The 15598-nt window shown below is 41.2% G+C and overlaps 2 protein-coding genes across 2 annotated transcripts in view; both read left to right on the forward strand.

The window, feature by feature from the left end:
• Positions 1-3076: 3076 nt before the first annotated feature.
• On the forward strand, positions 3077-6353 carry LOC103355552 (potassium voltage-gated channel subfamily V member 2-like). Its single transcript, XM_008279395.1, has 2 exons — positions 3077-4342; positions 5269-6353. The coding sequence occupies exons 1-2, from the start codon at positions 3077-3079 to the stop codon at positions 5560-5562; spliced, it is 1560 nt and encodes a 519-aa protein (XP_008277617.1). The 3' UTR covers positions 5563-6353.
• A 4770-nt stretch (positions 6354-11123) lies between these two features.
• Positions 11124-15598, forward strand: part of LOC103355553 (UDP-GlcNAc:betaGal beta-1,3-N-acetylglucosaminyltransferase 3) — an 11118-nt gene continuing 6643 nt past the window's right edge. The window contains exon 1 of the mRNA XM_008279397.1: positions 11124-11178. The gene's annotated coding sequence lies outside the window, so the exon portion shown is untranslated. The remainder of the gene's footprint in view (positions 11179-15598) is intronic.

Here is a 15598-nt window from a genome sequence, read left to right on the forward strand (position 1 = left end):
GTACGAATCGGTTGGACCTCTAAAAATCTATTGGCACTATTTGAGTGATAATTCTGCAAACGTGCTAAAACTGCTGAGTTGTGTCGTTGGTATTTATTTCGAAGGGTTTTATTTATTTCTAGGGAGCACCGCATCTGCTGTAGTCCTGTTGAACACTGTTAAATGCTGTAAATGAATCAAATAAAGTATTTTTTTTCCCATATGTATGTGTCCATTTTTACTACATGTGCTCCTGTTTGCCTCTCCTACCGGCAGTACCAGGTAATACTTCATGTCCAAATGCATTATAAAATGCAATGCCTGGAAAAATGGCACTCTCAAAAGCAATGTTACTAAGTGCATTTAGTTAGGCAGCAGTGATAAAGTAAGAAATGCTAATTATGAAATAAAAACAAAATCATTGTGATGTATGTCAAAGCAGTCGTAAGTGTTGATTATATTTGTCCTGCTCCCCGTTTTATTCCCTGCATGAATGCAAAAAAATGAAATGGTCCTGGTGCAAAATTGGGATTTGAACGAACCCCACAGCCTATTGACAGTACGGGTAAAGTATTTATATTAACCTTACATTGAATCCCTCCCGGGCTGCAAGGTGGCTCACTTGGTAGCACTGTTGCCTCGCAGCAAGAAGGTCGCCGGTTCGCGTCCCGGTGGGGGCACCGGGATCTTTCTGTGTGGAGTCTCTATGTTCTCCCCGTGCAGCGTGGGTTCTCTCCGGGTTCTCCGGCTTCCTCCCACAAAGTCCAAAAACATGTTGAGGTTAATTGGTGATTCTAAATTGTCCGTAGGTGTGAATGTGAGTGTGCTTGGTTGTCTGTCTCTAAGTGTAGCCCTGTGATAGACTGGTTACCTGTCCAGGTGAACCTGCCTTCACCCTGAGTCAGCTGGGATAGACTTATTATTTGCATAATTTATTTCTTGACTGACTCGCTTGTTCACATACAAGGATTCCCACTGATAGACAGTCAAAATAAATGTCACAGAAAGTCGCCACATACCGGAGCCGCTATACCGGTCTGCAGGGTTGACGGGATCAAAGCCGCAGACCGGTATAGCGGGCTATTGTGTTGAAAGGGTTAAGCGATGTATAGATCATGGATGGATGGATGTAAAAGAGGCACCAACTTTTCCTATTTCAACAGTTGGCTTCCTACAAAACAACCTCACGGCTGCTGTGCTGATGCTGCTGCCGCCGCCATGCTTTGTGATCGAGCTCTTTTTAAAAAAAATAATAAAAAATTACGTAATACTGAACACTCATCTTTTTGTTGTAGCCTCAGTCAGTCAGTTTGTAAAGTCACCTCATAGACTTTTCAATTAAAACCAACATTTTACTGATTTATTTATTTTTTAAGCTTAATCAGCTTAAAGCATGGGGGTAGTTGAGTAATTCACACCAACACACACATCAAGCTTGTAAAAAAGGTACAAATATCTCATTACTGTCAGTTCTAACTGCTCTGTAACCGGTCAGTTGTGCCGTCCGCCTGCCTGTGTCTTTACGTCGGGTAAATGACAGTGAAGATAATGAAAGGAATTAGCAAATGAGCACTGATAGCTTCATCGTGTCATTACTGGACTTCAGTTTGTTGTTGTGTTGATAACCATCTTCAGTCTGCACATACCAGACAGATGGATTTGCCAAATCATTCGGCCACTTCTGCTTCCTGCAGCTGCTTTGTTACAGTACAGTTGTGACACGGAGGCGTCTTTTATCATTCCGTGAACAAAAAAGTGTTGGAATGTGAAGCTCTTTGTCAAAGAATTTAGGCAGGAACATCCTTTTCTGAGCAGAACAATAAGGTGGCAGAAAGTAGCACATTTGACAGCTGTCCAAAGAGGTCAGATGGCTCCAAGGTTTAGACCGTTGGTTCTTCACCTGCGGACATGTTGATCTGCTGATGTTTCTGATTGTGAACACACTGTGGTTGCCCTCCGTGATATGTCCTGTGCTGTATGTCTGCGATTAGAAACTTCTTCTAAAATTTCCCGAAGTAAAAGTGCTGACAGTTTCTCATGCATGTTGTTATTCTTCAAAGTGAGTCGGTGGTGAAATGGACCTGTCTCACTCTTTCATTGAGCAGCTGGTTCTGCGCCCTCTGGAGGATTCTTTCTGCTCTGTTCCCCTCCACCGTGGATCCTGTTGTGCTGCCGTTTTCCATTAAACCTTGCCAATCCCTTTGTCCCTGGCAGGTATAATCTTAAGATCGGTTGTGAGGCTGGACAAGTAGGTTAGCAGGAGATCACACTTCCTTGATTAAGCCGAAAGGGATATAAGATGACTTTTCTGTCGCAGTCTGAGGGACATCAGTTGCCCGCGAATAACAAAATAATTGCATTTGATTGCGTATCTGCATTTAAACAAAGTAATGAAGTGGAATCCAACCAATTATGAAATGTTTTACCATGGTAGGTGAATTTGTTTAAAAAATAAGTTGGAAAATCTACCTTGTAAATTTTTAACCAATGTTAAACTAAGAAGCATCCAGTATAAAGTGTTCATTTTTACCAAAGGATGCATCTGTAAGCAGCATAAATTCAGATTTATCACAAGTTTGGAGTTACGTGAACATTATGATGAAACAAAAGAGGAAAAAAAAGTTAGTTCTGAAGTGGAATTTAAAGAAAAGTCTGCATAAGGCCTGAGATGGCCCTTTGCCTCGTCACTTCAAAATCCTTAAATCAACTTTGTTTTTTAATCCCTCCTCCTCCCCTATATTTACAACTACTTAAGGAACCTTGGACAGGCACCAATGAGATTAAATTGATAAAGTCACGGCTACCTGTCCTTGGTCTGCCGCTCAGTTGAACCAAATGTGTTGTCTCTGCAGTAACAGTCAGACAGGGGAACCTCTTCCTCTCCCCCTGGCTTCCTGGACGACACTCTCTGAGCCACCAAAACAGGAAGTGCTGCTATTCGCTGGGATAACAGTTCCTGCAGGACCAGATGCAGTCTTTCTGATGATTCAGCGATAAGCCATGTGTTGCTAGAATCGTCACCCCAGGAGTATTTCCTTTGATGTTTTTTTCTCTTTCGTGCTGTTGCATTGACTGGCTGCCTTGAACCACTGTTGCTATGGCTTACTCGGGGAATGCTGAGCGGCAGAGATGTTTGCAAACCCGCCGCTCTACCATCAACTGTCTCTCAAAGGGTTTAGAGGACAACAAAACGTTCCCGTTTTCTCAGGAGAAAGCAGTCAAAGCTTGGAGCTCTCTGGAGAATTTGGACAGTCCTATCATCATAGTTGACCGTCCCAAAGATGAGGAGAGACCTAACCAGGAGCAGAACATCAACCTGAACATTGGAGGGAAAGTGTTTCATATTCCAAAACAGTGTGCCATTAAATACCCTGACACCCGGATCGGCTCCCTGGTTCTCTGCAAGGATCGGGCCAAAGTCCTCACACTGTGTGATGACTACTCTGTACGCAAGAATGAGTTCTTCTTTGACCGCGATCCTGCCTTCTTCCACCATGTCTGCCATTTTTACACAAGCGGCGTGCTGTGGATCGTACGGGAAATGTGCCCCATCAACTTTGAGGAGGAAATTGAATACTGGGGCCTGAGCCTGAAGGACACCCAGCTCTGCTGCTGGATGGTGTTTGAGGAGAAGGCAGATGAGGTGAAGGACAACCTAAAGGTGGATAAGGAACTGATGGCTGAGATCGAGGTGAAGTACAACGACGAGTTTTTTAAAGACATGGTGTTTGGGGATGTGCGTAAGACTCTGTGGGACATTGTGGAGAATCCCTACTCTTCAAGTTTGGCAAAGATTTTCACTTTGATCTCTAACCTTTTTGTGCTCTTCTCCATCGTCGCAATGAGTCTTAACACCGTGAAAGAACTTCAGGTTTATAAAATCAACGACAAAACACACATGGAATGGGTGGAGATTATCACCATAGTGTTCTTCACCTTTGAGTATGTAATTCGCCTTATCACCAATCCGAACATCAGGATGTTCTTAAAGAGTGGACTCAACTTTGTGGACATGTTGTCAGTCATGCCTTATTTCATCCAGATCATCTTCGAAGCCACAAGTGACGCAGAAGATGTAAATGCACAGGAAGACCTGAAGGCCATGGCTCGGTTCAGCAAGGTCAGCCATGTCCTCAAAGTAGTTAAGTTGCTGAGGATCTTTCGGATTTTGAAGCTGGCCCGCCACTCAACCGGCATGAGGGCGTTTGGGTTTACCCTGCGGCAGTGCTACCAGCAGGCCTCTTGCATTTTGCTCTTTATCGCCATGGGGATCTTCACGTTCTCTGCTCTGCTGCATTCAGCCGAGAGGGAAACCGAGGGGTCTCCCATCAGCAGCATCCCGTACGCGTGGTGGTGGGCTGCAGTAAGTATCAGTAGCTGTATGACTAGGTGTCCACTAACATCTGCCCATTATGTCTTCTTTCTGTGTGCAAACCTATTGTGTTGAGCAATCAACAATATTGCATCTGAGATAAGGAAACCAAAAGGAAGGAAATGCTTTCTTTGTGTCTGACACTACAGCAGCTCGTTGGCTCATTACAATCTCTTCTCTCTTGCAAAACAGGCTCGTACTTAATACATAAGATGTACCCAACACGACATAGTGTGACAACAAACACAATTTTAGTAACTGATCAGTGTGGTTTCTTGGTCCTACAAATGCCACTGACAGTGTGTGTGAGTGGACAAAATTGCAACATACAAGTTCCCATTTGAAACATGAAATAATTACCACTTCCTTTTTAAAAAAAAGTTTTGGAGCACTGCGGGATTTGAAAATGAATCTGATGTTTGCATGAGAGTCATTTATGATACGTGCAATCGCCAGTTAAGACTACAGCAGAAGCACAGAGACATAATCACTGCTGTCATCCTCAACTATGTCACTGTCCTCCTTGTTTTACGATGGAGATAGAAAAAGTAATTTACACGACAGTTTGCTCTTTAGATGAAGAGAGAGGACGCAAGCTGGTGCAAACGTTCAACCTAAGAACACTCTGTCTCAGTGCTCTGAGGGTTTAGTTCGGAGGAGCAGCCTGATGCACCAAATGGAGGTCCAAAAGTTCTCAGGATCTTTTTAAGTTTCACATGAGCGGCTGTTGTATGGGTTCGGGTTCGGATTAGCATGCATTGCAGACTGTACAAAGCTTCCTTCAGGTGTCAGCAGATGTTGTCCCACTCTTTCCCTTCACCTCACTCAGTTTTAGCCCATTATTCTAATGATCATGAATACAGTGGAGGCAATGTTCCAGACAGCTGAATATAGGACTGTTCACTTCTCTCTCTCAGGTCAGCATCTCCACTGTGGGCTACGGGGATGTGGTTCCTGTTACTATCCTCGGCCGCCTCGTGGCTTTTGGCTGCATCTCGTTTGGTATCATTCTGAACGGCATGCCCATCTCCTTCCTCTTCAACAAGTTTTCCGACTACTACAGCAAGCTAAAGGCCCAGGAGTACAACTCTACCTCAGTCCAGCGCCGCCTTCAGCTTAAGAAGAGACTCAGACGCAGAATGCGCATGTGTTTCCATCTCCCTGAAGACGACGGCGGCAGCGCAGATGGTCACTGCGAGGTCCCAGACTGAGGACGTCTTAAAACGAAAGCCTGACCAACTGGGTGTTTGTGTATCTCAGTGTGTTTAGTGCAGATAAAAGAAATAAAAGAACATGTGAGTGAAAATGGGAAGGAGGTCAAGTGTGGCTTTGCACAGATGCAGAGTATCTGGTTGCCTGAATGACCCACTTCATCTTTCACATTAAACTGACATTGGAAAATCACAGACAAGTAGCTTAGAGACACTAACAATCAAGTTGAGCAGTTTTCCTCTGGATGTCTGAACAATGACTTTTGGCACTTTAAAAAAAACGTGTCGGAAAATGTCCCCCAAGTTTGTAACTTCAGCTGTACCCACCTCGAATCTTAACCCCAACTTAAAGCTTGTGAATCGTAACCGATGAGTGCCTACATGAACAGACTGTGGTTTTCCGTGGGAGTCGCGTATGACTGTCACTGTTCAAGTTTCTGTTTGTGGCGGTTCAGATAAACACAGGGGCACGTATCGTTTAAAGCAGTAAACTTTATTGTGTTTTCTCCTATTACATGCCCACATTCTGTCATACGGCTGTAATTAAAGCAGACTGACGACTTGTGGGCGTCTCTACCTGTAAATGCATGAAGACTCTTGGTTATTTCAACATTAGGTAACACAGACACCAGAACGCAAAAAGGTTTCTCACATGTTCAAAGACACCATCAGATTTAAACACTTTTCATTACAGGAACAACAAACTGATTCGGTTCTTTGAATGATGGAGTTCTTGAGTGTTAATCACATGAAGCTTTTATGTCATTTACCTTTTGTGTTGTTATTTATTTTTTATAATTTATTTTTGGTTAAATGTTTTTGTCACATGTTTCTACGTTGAGAAAAATAAAACTTGAATACTAGACACGAACATTCGTCTGGTTTGTCTGACTGTGGCGGGAAATGATTTGTTTCCTCTTCAAAGTGACAAAAAAAATGTAGCTGTCATTTCCTGTTATGTGAAAATGTGAGTGACTGTCTTCACACAGCTTTGCATTAGAGTCTGAAATGATTGTTTACATTTTTTGGAGGTATGACGTTGCATTCTGTGCCAGTTTCTACATATATTGGTGTTTCTGACAGTCTGGCAAGTGCACATTCAGTTGATCCTTTTTGCACTGTACAATGACCACTGCATTATTAGTATTTTTTTTATTTATCTCCCGCCCCTTCTCCCAATCTTTACCAACCCTAAAGTCCATCCAAGGTTACATCTTGAAGGCTAATAATCAGTGTTTGCGGTACAAATTTGTAGCTACAGCAAAGAACAGAATTCAGTTTACTTTGACATTCAGGCAAAAATTGTGAAAATAAGGTCCAGCGAAAGAGTTGTTTTATTCTCTGTTCATCCATATGAACACAGTATCCATCCATCCATTATCTGTGCACCGCTTAATCCTCACTAGGGTCATGGGGGGCTGGAGCCTATCCCAGCCGACTTAAGGCGAAGGCAGGGGACACCTGGACAGGTCACCAGTCTATCACAGGGCTACACTTAGAGACAGACAACCAAGCACACACTCGGACAATTTAGAATCACCAATTAACCTCAAAATGTTTTTGGACTGTGTGGGAGGAAGTCGGAGAACCCGGAGAGAACATGCAAACTCCACGCAGAAAGATTCTGGTGCCCCCACCGGGATGCGAACTGGCAACCTTCTTGCTGCGAGGCAACAGTGCTACCAACCCCATGAACACAGTAATATTGTGACTATCGTCTGAGGAACGCTGGACAGAGGACAGAGAAGACGACACACATGAATCACCTGAGCCCTGTAGCCTGCTTTTTAAATTTCCTCCTGAAATAAAATATTCTCTAAATCAGTCAGTAACAGCTCCACAACCGTTAGGACAAAATGATTCACCTATGGCACGACCAACCGTGGCCTACAGACAAATAGGAGAATTTTGAAAGACAATTAATGTCCCCATCAGAACCTCCTCTCCGCCTGCTCGAAACTCTACTGTGAGTGTAAATATCCGCCTAATAACAATGAGTCACTAAAAAGTTGATTCTTAACTGCAGCTCCGTTACACGAGCATTCCAATGACACAGCATTGCTGCTGTAATACATCCCATGCATTCTTCCCCCCAGTCTTCTATTTTAATTACCAACAGTGCAAAGAGCTGGATGCTAGTCGTGCTAATGTAGCCTGGAACCTTCAGATGCTCTTTTCTTTGTAAGATCAGACTGCATGCAGCTTTCTGTGCTTCCTGTGCAGCAGCATTAGTGGCAGCAGGTACGCTGCTACAGTATTTAGACCCAGACCACATAAAAAAAAACAAAAAAACAAAAGTGAGAGCCAAGCAATACAGAGGGATGATGAGCTCGTCTAAAAAGCCTCCATCTCATACTGTTATAAGGCTGTTATTGCAAACACAGAGTGAGCTCTCGGGAACTGAACAGTGACATGTCTGATGACAAATTAGTGTTGTTGGGTTTCATCAGAATTACAAAGAGAGTCACAGTTTGGCTTCACGGGCCCACAACAGTGCAGAGAATGAAAGTCACGTCACGATATGTTTGAACAAGCCGCCCTGTTTGCGCTCTTCAGTGTTGGCTGTGCTGCAGAAAAGCAGTGAATGCGCAATTCAAACTTCACTTCAAATTCAAATTCAAAGGGCTTTATTGACGTTTCAACCACATACAGCTGTACAGTACACAGTAACCAGATCCAGAGCTAAAGTGCAAAAAGATAAGATAAAATAAAAATCAGGAATACCAACAAGGCAATACCAACACAACACGGACAAAACAACACAATGGAAGTAGTGTGTGTATGTGTGTGTTTGTTTGTGTGTTAGTCCAGTCCTTGAATGTTTAACAGTCTTACGTCTTGAGGGATGAAGCCGTTGCACAGTCGGGCCCGCATGCTTCTGAACCTCTTGCTAGACGGCAGGAGTGTGCAGAGTTTGTGTGAAGGGCGTGTCGGTTCTTTCACAATGCTGGTGGCTTTTCGGGTGCAGCGTGTGGTGGAGATGTCTTTGATGGAGGGGAGAGACACTCCGACGATGGTGACGTTATACGGAAACAAGAGTGCGCTTATGATGTACTTTGGTCTGCTCTATGTAGACTATGTAGATACTGAATGTGCTTGTTCTTGGAGCCAACATATGCAGAACCAATTTCAGACTCAATTTATGTCTCATAGTGTGAAGAACTGTCCTGTTTCTTCCATATTTTGATCGGTATTTTTACCTGCACCTCCAGAATATGGATCAATATTGATGTCAAACAACAACAAAAAACAGTACAAAACGTTACTACGCTACTCAGGCTTTTCATTTCTATTTCACATGTGAGGAACGTTATGAGGAACTCTGTTTGAGGAAGTCTGGGGCAGATGTTTCATCTGTCTGAAGAGCTCTGATGGGAAAAAGAAGAGACTGCTGTAACGGTCATAATATCATCTCAAGCTTTACATTTACAGCCATTTGGTTTTTGGAAGACAAACTGTTCTTAAATTAAAAAAAACAAAAACGAGGTCATTATGAATCCAGTCCTCTCTATTCTCATCATATCTTTTATTTTGTACTCTATGTGGCTCTCCAATACATACAATGCAACATATCTACATGCACATTGTACATATATAGTACTTACATGTACCATCTTCTACTTATTCACACAAACAACCTGTAGTCAGAAAATTAAAAACTACACATATGAACAGTGTTTCTAAGCTGCAGGCTCCTTTCAGTAACACCTGCGTTGGTGTGCGTCCTGCAGTTGTATTTTTGTTGCTTAGTTGTGTCCTGGTTTAAGTAAAATAAGTACAGGTTCAAAAACATCATGGGAGGGATCATTCGGTAAAAAAAAAACGATTCACAGAGGAACTCAAAGCTGCATTGCTTCATGCACGCCACTCTTCTGCTTTTCATAAGAGAGAGAACAAATGTTGTCAGATGAATTGTGAAACTCGAGTCAAATGATTACATTATTCTGCTTATGTGTGATGTGCAAAATTAGGTAATACAAGTTAAGAGACAAAAGTTCAATTAGTTTCCAGTGGATTTTAAAGTTTTGGTTAATGAAACCTTAGATTTGTAGGTGTTGTTACATAGACAAGGACATTATTGTAATATAGCCTAATGATGAATGCATTAACCTTCAGCTGAAGCCTCATTTTAATGCTAGTCTGTATGTGATTGAGGTGGAGCTGATTTAAACTATTTTATTTACTCCCTGGTGTTGAAAAGGGGGAATCTTTCTCCACAATGCAGAGTCTTACTCTACAAGTCATTTTGAACAATAGAAACGTGATACATACGCATAAGATTAACTATATTTTCTAATTCTGATGTTGCTCTGACTCTAACTACAGAAGAACACAGATTTTTTTTTAATTTTTTAAAACAAATGATTTGATTCTTGCCAATTAATTTAGAATTGAGTGGCCTCTGCAACTTCTGATTTTTTTTTTTTTTTTGAATGTTGGTTTGGGAATGTTTCTCCTTTGTTATCAAGTTAATCTGTGTTCCTGCAAACGTTCTCTTAATGTTGATTTCAAAACATTGCATTTGCTTTGTAAGAGCAGTGATGTAAATGAAAATGTTCTTGAAAGATTCTTTGACTATTTGATTAAAATACGTAATGTAGACACAGTTATTACAACTTGCAGGCAATGTTTGTCAATGTTGTGGGAACGTTCTCTGCTAGTTGGGAATAGCGTCGGTCATTCATCTGATAGATTCATCTCTCCTCAAAAGTCATACTCTGACATTTTTTTTAATAATCTATTGATTTTCTATTTATTAATTGTTTATTCTTCTACCCTTTATTTATTGTTGTAGTTGCCACTGACCAGGTGTGTGTGTGTGTGTGTGTGTGTGTGTGTGTGTGTGTGTGTGTGTGTGTGTCTGTGAACAGTCTCTAGCTCGAGTGCTAAGGTCTAACTAGTTGATCTTTTACAGGTGAGCTAGGAATGGCCTCTCCTCGGAATGATTAGATTTTGGAATCAATCAGTTGAACAACCCTTTGAGCCAATCACTGCCATCAGGTGTTTTCTGTAACTCTCAGTCAGACTTCTGCACCTGTTTACAGGTGTTCTGGTTTCACTGCTCCTCAGCAAAGTGCTCTGATTTGTTTGGGACACTTCTTTTTTTTTTAATTATTCTTTTCAACCCCAATTCAAAATCAATGTCTTATTCCACTAAACTATAATTTAGCAACTTTTTTTTATTTATTATTACTTTTTTCAGTTTCTACTTATTTGTGTGACTATTGTGAATTTTGCCTTTTCTTTAATTGAAGGGTCTGACTACATTTGAGGACGACTGTATATCAATAAAGTTCAACATTAATTTTTATTTTTATTTAATTATTTAAACTAAAGAATAACCAATCACATGACTCTCGTGTTAAAGACTGAAAAAACGCTTGTGTATGTAAATTCTAAACAAAAAACAAACAAACACGAATACAGATTTAAAGGCAAAGCAACATGTACGTCCTCCGGATGGACGGCTGATCGATGAGTGATCGATCAGTGACGTCACGGCGGTGACGCAGCAGGCCCCGCCCCGCCCCGCAGACAGCTGCAGGACGCTGCTGGACCAAATCATAATCTTCCTTAATGCAGACGCGCACACACAGGATCGGTCTTCTTTAGCGAGTAAGTACACTTTGCAGCTAAAACTTTATTAAAAAAAAAAAAGAAAGAAAGAAAGAAAAAGAAAAAAAATCTGCTTACTTTCCTTTTCCTTGGAAATGATTAAAGACTTGAGCGCAGTAACGTAACGGTTTATCTTTAAATCTCTACTTTGTGCTGAATCGATACGTTTCATCATCTAATTGGGACTGATGGCTCGATTCAATAGCAAATGGCACGTAAAGGAGAAACGGTTATAAAATCTCTAATCTATAAAGATGACTTTCGCTTTCATTCAGTATTTGATGTATTCTCTCTGCCCTCCATGATAGAGGCATGGAGCCTGTTGTATGAGTCCTCTATGAGAGCTAAATATAAATGTCAACTGACCTTCTGATTTAAGACCTGTAGAGAAGAGCAGCTCTAACGTGCAGCCTGCTGCAGCAGCTCTGGTTACACACTCAGAACATCCCAGTGTTTCAGGAGTTTGTCCTTAAATGTGTCCATCAGGCTTCATCTGTGTCAGTGGTCTCAAACAAATGTCATCATTCCTAATAGTCAGAGCGTTTTATGAGATACTTCACAAATCTGCCAACTAAAGCCAACAATTTCTTCACCAATATGTTTGTAAAGGTGTGTGGTTACATGTTTTATAGCTTCTTGCTTTCTACTTTTATCAATTATTCTTTGTGCTTATTGTATTTTAATTTTTAATTTATTTTATTTTATTGGAAAGCACTTTGTAACATTTGTTTTGAAAAGTGCTCAAAAGGCTATTATTATTATTATTATTATTATTATTATTATTATTATTATTTTAAAATGTTGAAGTTCAACTCTGGTGGGAAACCCTGAAAAAACCTGCTCCAGTTAGGGTACCGATAAATGATTGTCAAAAAATATTTTTTTAAATCGGGCCTTCAGTAACATATGAGGAGTGAAATCAGGATTGTTTTCATGATTCTGAGTTGATTGTTAGCATTTATATTTTACCACAAACACTCCATTGTTGAAAAAGGCTACACTCACTTTACATTTACATTAACAGCAGCTTTTATTTCACATACTTACATAACACTCCTCTTTCACAATGTCAGAAACTTCAAGAGTCATTGTTTATGTCTTCTTTAGACTCAACAACATCATGACTGCAGTTTCTACATGTGATGCCTTTACAGACTCCACAGGCCCAGATACACGTGACCCCGTTCATCTTGCAGCTGCAGTGCTGGTTGCTGTAATCTCCATGACAGTTACAGCTGGTGAACTTCAGTAGCTCCTCAGGAGCCGTTAGGTCTAGTGTTGGAACCAGCTCATACCCATGCACACCTAATGTCCATCCATAGTCACTGGGCTTCAGAGACCTGCTCTGTACAAGGATCCAGTTATATAATACTCAGTTATTTCTCATTCACAATGCCAGAAGCTTCATGAGTCATCGTCTGTGTCTTCTTCAGACTCAACAACGTCATGACTGCAGTTTCTGCTGTAATCTCTGAGGCTCTGGTTTGATCACTCCTGCCGCCACCTGGTGCTGCGATTCTCCAGCACATTTATCATGAACCAGATACTACACTGGATGAAATTTGGTACAACGTGTTCTCAAGGAAGGCGGCGGCAGGAGTGATCAAACCAGAGACTCTCCCTCTAACAGAGGGTGCAGCATTCACTCTGTGTCTACCTGCAGACCAGGACTGGATCCTTGTACAGAGCAGGTCTCTGAACTCCAGTGACTATGGATGGACATTAGGTGTGTATGGGTATGAGCCAGGTCCAACACTAAACCTAACGGCTCCTGAGGAGCTACTGAAGTTCACCAGCTGTAACTGTCGTGGAGATTACAGCAACCGGCGCTGCAGCTGCAAGAAGAACGGGGTCACGAGCATCTGGGCCTGTAGAGTCTGTAAAGGCATCACATGTAGAAACTGCAGTCATGATGTTGTTGAGTCTGAAGAAAACATCGACAATGACTCTTGAAGCTTCTGACACTGAATGAGAAATAACTTTCAGTGTTATATAAGTATGTGAAATAAAAGCTGCTGTTCATGTAAATGTAAAAGTGAGTGTAGCCTTTTTCAACAATGGAGTGTTTGTGGTGAAATATAAATGCTAACAATCAACTCAGAATCACGAACAAACCCTGATTTGACTCCTCATAAGTTACTTAAGGCCTGATTTTAAAAAATCAATTTTTCGTCAATCATTAATCGGTTCTCTAACTAGAGCAGCTTTTTGGAGGGTTTCCCACCAGAGTTGAACTTCAACATTTTAAAGCCTGTTATTACACCTTTACACACATAGTGGTGAAGAAATTGTTTAGTTAATGATTTAGTTGGCAGATTTAGAAAGTATGCAAAAAAATAGATAGATAGATAGATAGATAGATAGATAGATAGATAGATAGATAGATAGATTAGAACACACTTAAGACACAAGCTCACGAAGCACAGACGTCTAAAAGAATTGCTAAAAAGAAACAGCAGCCGATAAAATGTGCTGTTCAGTGTCTTACTGTTCAACATCCCATCAGCTTTACAGGGATTCTAGAAGGTAAATAGAAGACGGCCTGTAGGTTTGTCGTCAGCTTTTCCTCACAAAAGCAGCACTAAAGTCGACCGAAACATACACGAATAAAAAGTTTGTGTTTTGTGAGTGAGAATTTTGAATAAAGAGGAACACGTGATGCAACACTAGCGCGGTTTGTGGCGAGTGATGCTCAGGCCCTGCTCATGCTTACAACAGTTTCCCTGAGGTTTGCACCAAAGGGATCAGTAAAGTTCTATTCTATTCTATTCTATTCTATTCTATTCTATACCTGCCTGCAGTCACGTCTTCTCAGGGTCTCAGTATAGATACCTTGGAATTTTAATGGATGACTGTCTCTCTTTCACGCCTCACATCCTGCAGCTGGCACAGAGACTAAAATTGAAACTGGGTTTTTCTTCAGAATCAAGTCCTGCCTGTGCTTTGAGGCCAAAAAGAGACTGGTTGTTGCCACTTTTATGTCTGTGTTAGATTATGGAGATACGGTACATATGAATGCTTCAGCTCAAAGCCTGAGTGTTTTAGATTCAGTTTATCGCGGCGCTTTAAGGTTTATCACCAGTTTGAGGTATTTTACTCACCGTTGTTTGTTGTACTCTCGTGTTGGATGCTCAGATTTGTCCACACAAAGGAAAAAAACATTGGCATATTTTAATTTATAAATGTATTTTAGGCTTGCTTCCTGATTATTTACAGGTTTTTATTTGTATAAAAGCTCCTAGTGGTTACAGTCTGCGGTCCGAGGATCTACTGTTACTGTCTGTTCCTGAGGCTAGAACTGAACGAGGAAACAAGGCTTTTAAATTCACTGGTCTCCCTCTGCCTGGAACACTTTACAAAAAGATCTGAAACTTCTAGAGCTGGTTTCTTTGAACACTTGGAGGCAGAAACATCAGTCTGTAGATGTTTTGACAGATGATTATTTTGCTGGTTACGTTTCTGATCTCTGCTGATGATTTCTTATCTTCTAAATGTAATTTCACCCTTTATTATGGGTATGATGTCTGTGTGGATGCTGCTGTGACCTCGTCTGTCTGTCAGTTGTGCTGCTGCCTGTCTTGGCCTGGACACACTTGAAAAAGAGATTTTTAATCTCAATGAGCCTTTTCCTGGTTAAATGAAGGTTAAATAAATAAACTCATTTAATACGAAGGGTGTAACTCATCAAAGTAGTGCCCTGAAAATAGCCCGAGGCTCATGTTATATAAGAGCAAACAAAAGAACGAATGTACACTGGTATAAATTTAATGTTAGTTTTTGAGCCCTTAACATTCACATGCTTCTGTTTTTTAAAACTAAGAAACATTTTGTTCTGTGAAAAAACTGTGCAGCACACAGTGATTCAATAAAAATGCGTCCCTAGAAGTCACAGGTCTGAAACTACACAGTCATAATATTGTGTTTTCAATGAATTACTGGGGCAAAGTTTTTCCTTCATTCTGTATCAGCTGAGTGCTGCTGAGTGTTAAGTGGTTCTACTGGTGCTGGTGCACAAAGAAAAGTGAGTGAGAATTTTGAATGAAGTGCAACAAATGCGAAGCAACACTTGCACGGTTTGTGGCTAGTGATGCTCAGACCACAAACTCCCAACAACACAGTTAACAACAACGGGGTAAAGCAATTTTTTTTCCCGCAGTACTCAGTAACCGAGACCTGCTGCATTTGTGGTGAGGCTCTGCGTAGGGTGTAACCATCAACAGTCCCCACATTTGAAGAGCTGGAACAAGTTTTCAGCTCTTTCACCTAAAAGTTAAAAACACCACAGCGTACAAACCCCATTACATGTGAAAATCCTGTTCTACAAACATCAATCTGAATTAAAAATTACATTTCACATTGCACAACAAGGGCTGCAAGGTGGCTCAGTGGTTAGCACCGTTGCTTCGCAGTTGGGAGGTCG

Source organism: Stegastes partitus, unplaced genomic scaffold (assembly GCF_000690725.1).
Source record: "Stegastes partitus isolate 25-593 unplaced genomic scaffold, Stegastes_partitus-1.0.2 Scaffold157, whole genome shotgun sequence".
In the NCBI taxonomy this organism is placed as follows: Eukaryota; Metazoa; Chordata; class Actinopteri; family Pomacentridae; genus Stegastes; species Stegastes partitus.